Raw genomic sequence first — 7,099 nt, forward strand, 5'->3', positions numbered from 1 at the left:
CTGCCCTCCAGGGCCACTGTGATTTGGAATTGACTCAATGGCAGTGGTTTGGGGGGGTGTTAACTGTGCTTAGTGTCTTTTATATCTACCATGTATGCCCTGTCTGATAAATGCTATCAGTAAACATAGGTGTATATTCTTCTGCAAGACTACATTCATGGAAACTACAGATTTACATTTATTAAATAGGTGAATATGAAAAAGGAGAGCAACTGCTCTGATGGTCTATTCCCAGACTTTAAGCAAAGAGTTGCCCTTATTATTCAATGCCAGATAGTTTGGGTCTCAAATCGAGATTCTTATATTAAGTTATGTCTAATACAAATGTGCATCATTTAACTTGTGACCATATTAGTGAAGAAAACACGGCAGTCTTAGTTTTGTTATGGTAACCACAGGCACCAGTGAGCTCTGGGTGGTAGACAGCTTGTTTGTAAGGTCATCCTGGACCAGCAGCTGTTTTTACTTGAGGTTGATTTCTTGAAACTAGGAATGAATGGGGATCAACCAAAATTACATTTACAACGTACAGATGAGGCAGCACAGGTTAAAAAAGATGTTAAGGATAGAGAGTGCATATCTGTTTAGCATGAAAATCCCTGCCCATCTTTGAATCATGGCCATTCTTTGGGGATCATTGGACAGTGAAATACACTTCATGGAAAATTTCCAGGAAGCCAGCATAAGACTGAGACACAGACAATTGGAGGATGCTCTAGCAATAAGTAGTAAGAAAAGTTTTGTGTTGACAGTATCTTCCCATAAAAGAAGTGCATCAAGCTAAACCCAGTTAAATCATGGTCCACAACTCTTTGAGGTGTGGTTAGTGACAGGCTAGTGATCCAGGAAGATCCAGGCAGATGTGGAAAAAAAGTATAAGACCTCTAAAATATCGAAAACTAAACACACTTTCGTAGAATTGATTCTGAATCACACTGACCCTATAGGATGGAGTAGAACTTCCCCAGGATCTCCAAAGCTATAAATGGAAGGTGGCTGCCCCATCTTTCTCCTTTGGAGATGCTAAAACTAGATTAGCAGCACAAAGTGTAGTCCACTATGCCACGGGGCTCCTTAGGGGCCTCTAACACAGATACTATAGTTAGAGTACTAGAGTTCAGATTCACGACTCTGGTCCTTGGGCAGAAGCCCAATGCGAAACCCACTATGCCAAGTCAGCCCCTTACATTCAAAATGGTGATGTCTGTCTTCTATCAGGCAGTTACCATGTAACCTGCACCACGGACCAAGTAATACCAAATCTTTACAAAACCTTATGAGAAAAGGACTTATGCTACATAGGGGAGAATTAGCAAAATTCAGTGAAATAACTTATTTCAGATTACTTAGTTATTAAGATTTGCTTTGCACCCAAGCACTTCAGTGTCAGGCTTTGCATGCTTGTTATTATTTCTTCTCAATTCAGTTAGTTGGATGACTTGAAAACTGTACAGAGACCACATAATTTTACCAGAAGCAATAAGAATTCTTGGGTAAGATGCTGTTCAGTGCGTCCAAAGATTAAGCTAGTCCTGTGTACACAGACCTCCTAGTACTATACAAAATCCATACTATTAGGAATAAAGGGAACAAGGTATAATGAAGAGTTAATATGAAACAGATGCAAGATAATCTTACAATAGACTAATAGATGAAGTAAACATTTCCCATTTAAAAGCTCAGTAATGTGGCACCGGCCACAGCACTTGGGAAATGAAGACATTTTTGAACCAGTGGGTTAAAATTAAAGTTTGGGTATGAAAAGAGCAAAACAAAACAGAAATAGAGAGAGAGACCTGTGGACATGAGACCCATGGTCTATTAAATTGAAGATAATTTAAGAATATGTGAAAAAGATTGATATTCAATGTTGAAAAGAATAGAGAAAGACTTTATAATAGAAGGAAAAAATTAAAAGGCAAACTAATTTTCATTTCTTAAAAAATAATGTCTTAGGGGGGAATATAATAATAATCAACTAATGTGGAGAAAAAATATTTTGCTGCTTTTAGGAACTAAAAGAAGCATTAAAAAAACAACGATGTAACTGTAGGTATCTCACGCGTTATCACACAGAGGTGCCGACAGGTGAACACTGGTGGGTTAACCACGGGTCAGCTGTTGAAACCAACCAGCCGGTCCAAAGGAGAGAGAGGACGTTGTCAGCTCCTGTAAAGATTTTCAGCTGGAAAACCCAGTGCAGGACTGGGCTGCTGTGAGTAAGAATCAAAGCAGAGGCTGGGGGTTATCACACTGGAGCCCAGATCAATTGTGATAAGGCATGACTAATGCTGGTTGGCCACGGCTGAAATGGTTTCTTAAAAAAGGACAGCACTAATTCAGAAATCCTCATGACACATGTATGGGATTATTAAGAAATAACACTAAAACTGTGTCTTAATCTGAGTCCTGTTGAACTAGTCCGTTTACCCCCATTTTACAAATTCAAAATATGAGTATTAAATTTTTTGAGCATGTCACATTCTTCTAAGAAAACTTTAATGCCTGGGCTAGCTATCTGGACACCGGCCATTTTTGTAGTCGTCTGTAAAGTTTCCTCAACATCGATCTCTGAAGGAAGGTGTGAGCATCTTTTTGGATCCCTTGCCGTACTTAGAAACGAAACAGTTTGGAGTTCCTCATCGCTCAGGTCTCTTCCAGTTCTTCCATTACGCCAGCACCATGCATAGGAACTTTATGACATCTATCCCGGTTTAGTGGAGCCCTGGTTCTGGAGTGGGTTACGCACTGACAGCTAACTACAGGGCCAGCAGTTCAAAACAACCAGCTGCCCCACAGGGGAAAGAAGAGGCTTTTTACTCTCATTTTTATGAGAGCACTGGGGTCGTCCTGCAGGCTCTCCAGGTGTGGGAACCCACCCAGTGGCAGTGAGTTGAGTGAGACAGTAGTGAGGAACTGTCCAAGCACTTGCTAACAGTTGCTGCCCATTACAGCTGATAGGCTATAAATGGTTGTTGACACGGACACCAGATGTCATGGAAAAGTCTGCATCATTAGGAAACAATGGGGTGGGGAAGGGACCTGTGTGTGTGTCAGTAGAATCTATTTAAAAACCAACCTCACAAGTGATTCTACTGAGTTCTGTAGAGACAGTCTCAGTGTATGAAGACTAACATGACAGATTCCATGTAAGGCAGATGTGTCGTCACTGAAGATCTGCACGTTCATTACCCACAGTGAGTGCTCTGCACATCGACATGGTCAGCTGTACAGACTGACCTGTGCAGAGGACAGAATTCCTTTAATAAACTCTCATTTATACTATAGGTGATACAACAACATCTCTGTTTCTCTGAGATATGAAGGAAATAATTCATTAGCTCATGGGTTGCCCAGGTTTGGGTAGTTAATAACTGTCAGGACTAGGGCACGAACCAGACCTTCACTGTCTTTCTATAGGATCATGCTGGCTCTTTCTTCCTTACTTGCTGCGGTTCTCAACCTATGGGTTGCAACCCCTTTGGGGGTCGAATGACCATTTCACAGGGGTCGCCCAATTCATAGCATTAGCAAAATTACAGTGATGAAGTAGCAACAAAAATAATTTTATAGTTGGAGGGCTCACCACACATAAGGAATTGTATTAAAGGATCTCAGCATTAGGAAGGTTGAGAACCACTGTCCCACAGTGTCATTTCCCCATGGTTACCACTCTGATGGTATTGAAAGGAACTAAACTTCTGATGTCACCCTTATCATTAGCTTCCAGCAGTCAAAATAGTGATGCCCTTTTCTTAGAAAATAGCCACTGATGAGGGGAGCAATTCTTCTCTTTCAGGTTTTGCAGACAACCACCACAAATGATCTCTTCGTAGGCCCTCCTAAGGCAAATAAACCTACTTTCCAGTGAGCTTTTGTAACATACCCTGGTTTTCAATTAGAAGCTGTCTGGGTCAGTGATTTGAGAAAATGAGAAACCATGCCCTTGCAGAATGTGAGAGCAGGATTATCCAAATTATTCCGCTTTGTATATAAATGAAATGTGGGTGATTGTTTTAATGTTTCTCTGTAGCTGGCCCTTTAAGAGCAAATTTGGGATGAAACATTTAATAATGAAAGAAATCCTTTAATAATGTCTATAATGGTCCTAATTTTTCAGTCTCCTTTCTGTAATTCTATACTCTAGACATGCCTAAAGGACATATATTTATATAAACATGAAGCCACTTCAGTCCTATTCATTTTTAAAACTATCTACTGTAATTGCCTTGAAATAGCCCAGCCTTCCCTGTGCATAACTGCAGCTGAACAGTCTTCATGGGGACAAGTGAAACAGTGATCCAGATGGATTTATTATTTTCCTGGATGACTCACCCAGCCCTACAGTGAGGTCTTCTAGGTCATCTCTAGTTATGAATATTTGCCCCAGTCATTCAGAGTTCATGCATGATAAAAATTTAAGGCGTCCCATTTATTTTGAATTGGCAGATACATGGTGTTTCAGGGCATAATGCACACAACACTGCCCAGAACTTTTTATTTAGTTATGAGAGAGAAACACACATTCATTTTTTAAATTATGCACAAATGATACTGGCATTTGCTCAACAAACTTCAATACCACTTGACTTAAAAGACCTAAAATGACTAGTGATTTCTAAAGCGTTTGGAACTCTTTGCTAAATTAATTTGTGGTTGACAGATTAGGACATGCAGATACATAGTAGCAGACATTTCAGTGCCTTTGAAATTGAAGGTCACAGAAATAGAATGAACCATTGCTTCTAGTTGGATGTGATTGTTTTTCAGAGTTATTTATTCTGCAAATTAAAAATCTGGAAAATACACTTGATCGCATTTTGAAAGTGTACTCAGGTAGTAAATCTTTGTTGAAAAAATAAAATGTCAAATATTAATTGTATATCATGGTTAGATGCTAAACAGGTAATGATAGCCAGCCAGAGTTCCAAGTACTTTGGAGTGTTGGGTTTACTAAGTGAGTTCAGCACAGAGCTCCTTCATATTCTCCCCAAACCACCAAATAAATGATTTCATATTCAGCTGATGAGGTAGTTTTCAGATGCTATGCACCCTGAAAAAGTATGCAAGTTTCCTCACACTGGCTAATTGTTATCACAGTGTTCAGTCTGATGGCAGTGCGCAGCAGTAGCCTGAAGAAGTCTGGTCCTTGATTCAAACTCACTTGCCCACACTTTGATTTCTTACAGATCTAACCTACTTTTTTCCAAGTTCTGGATATGGGTCTTTGCTCATTTGCATGGCTGGCTTAATTCGTAAATTAAATGCTGGTTTGGGCTGTGTTTATGCGAGGTCAAAACAACCAACAGAATTGACTGGTTCGGTTAAAAAAAATAAATAAAATAAATGAATAACCAATTCCATGAAAAAAATAGATCAGCTATTTGTCAACCTATAAATGAAACTAACCCGCTTGACAGAAGTTCTGGATTTTCAAACACTTGTTTTGACACGTGTAGAGCCCATTGTTTCCCACCGTCTCACAGTCTGAGGTATGTCTCGCGATACTTCTGCTGAGTGGTATCCATCCTTTGCCCAGTGGACTCCAATGTATTCATATGTTCCTCCAGACAGACTTGGTCATGTATAAACTTCACGGTATATAATAATCAGCCTCCTTTTGCTGGCTATTTTCTCCCATGATTTCTCAAAATCCACACAGTGTGGGGCCAGGGCCTTAAAGCCTTTGCCCGGGTGCTTCCTCACAAGGCACCGCCAAGTCTCAAACGTACACTCCTGGGAAACAATGGAGGAGACACAGCCTCATCCCAAGGCTGACGACTCAAGAAAGTAAACGTGTCTTTTTCATGGAATTCTTAAATGTGAAGAGACATAGATTTATATAAGTAATGATTTAAGTTATTCTTTGAAGAAATCTAAGGTATGCTTTTTAAAAATCGAAAGGGAAAGGGAAAGGCAATAAAGGGGCATGGGGAAAGCTTGCTATCACATTTGGCAAATAGTAGTATGCTTTTTCTGCCTTTAAGAATAGACAGATTCTTAAAGACAGCAATTTTTATACATAATTTTGAGTAAGTCACCAACATTGGTACAAAAAATTGTTTGGAAACATTGAGGAATCCAGTCGCTGCATTTGGGCCCAAACTCATGAAGTCAGCTAAGATTGAATTTGTGCAGATTCATTTGCCAAATGTCTGTAGATTGGTCCAACACTTGTTCACATTTTGCCAAGTTCCTTGTGCTGAGAACGTCTGTGCTCTGCGAGGCTTCTCAACCCATGTCTGTGGCCAACTCTAGGCCTGAAGTGGGCCCGGGAAGCATGTGAACAGGTCAAGACAGGTGCTCGCCTTCGTTTGATCCCTCCTCCGGTGTATTCACTCTCCCGCCTCTCCGAGACATGTATGCATCTGTCTGAAGCCTGCACACATGGCAGTGTTTAATCATTTGCTAACTGGACTTTCTCGGGGGTTTAGGAACGGCCGTCTCCAAGCGCGAGGACAGTGCATGGCTTTTTTTTTTTTTTTAATCTTGGAAAATGTGGTTAATTTTGAATAGTCACTTAAAATAGGTACTCACTTCACTCTCTTTTTTCCCCCTTTCTAAATAAAGCCTGAGAATTTGCTTTTAGCCAGCAAATCCAAAGGAGCAGCTGTGAAACTGGCAGACTTTGGCTTAGCCATCGAAGTTCAAGGAGACCAGCAGGCATGGTTTGGTGAGTAGGACAATCTCTCCCTCGTACCACCCCGGGCTTCTAGCTCTTGTCACCTCTCCTACCTGCTGATCAAAATGAAACAGAGATGCACATCCAGATAACATCTCGACAAATCTTAAAATACCGGACTCTTAGAAGCACATCATTGTACTTACACTAACGGGAAATAATCGGGATACTATTAATGAGAGGGCAGAGGCACATTAAACCTCACTTTTCTTAAGCAATGAGCAAGCGAGTAATTAATTGGACACTGTGCTGGGGATTCACAGAAGGATGTAATATTATAAGAAAAAGCCTTTTATTTTTGAAAAAAAATTCATTTTTCTCATTTCTATACCATCACAAAAGGACAAAAAATCTGCTGTATGAATAATAGGTAGGTACTCAGGAAAAACAGACTATTTTCAAGTGTTGTGATTTACT

The 7,099-nt window shown here is 40.2% G+C and overlaps 1 protein-coding gene across 16 annotated transcripts in view; it reads left to right on the forward strand.

Moving 5' to 3' along the window:
- The window catches only part of CAMK2D (calcium/calmodulin dependent protein kinase II delta), a 332,745-nt gene that overhangs the window by 234,637 nt on the left and 91,009 nt on the right, over positions 1 to 7,099 (forward strand). For all 16 annotated transcript variants that reach the window (XM_045284097.1, XM_045284098.1, XM_030888608.2 and 13 more), the window contains exon 7: positions 6,571 to 6,673. In XM_045284097.1, the coding sequence (XP_045140032.1) occupies positions 6,571 to 6,673 (103 nt within the window). The remainder of the gene's footprint in view (positions 1 to 6,570; positions 6,674 to 7,099) is intronic.

This window comes from Echinops telfairi, unplaced genomic scaffold (assembly GCF_000313985.2).
Source record: "Echinops telfairi isolate 266 unplaced genomic scaffold, ASM31398v2 ScPeMD7_7468;HRSCAF=8506_0, whole genome shotgun sequence".
Taxonomy (NCBI): domain Eukaryota; kingdom Metazoa; phylum Chordata; class Mammalia; order Afrosoricida; family Tenrecidae; genus Echinops; species Echinops telfairi.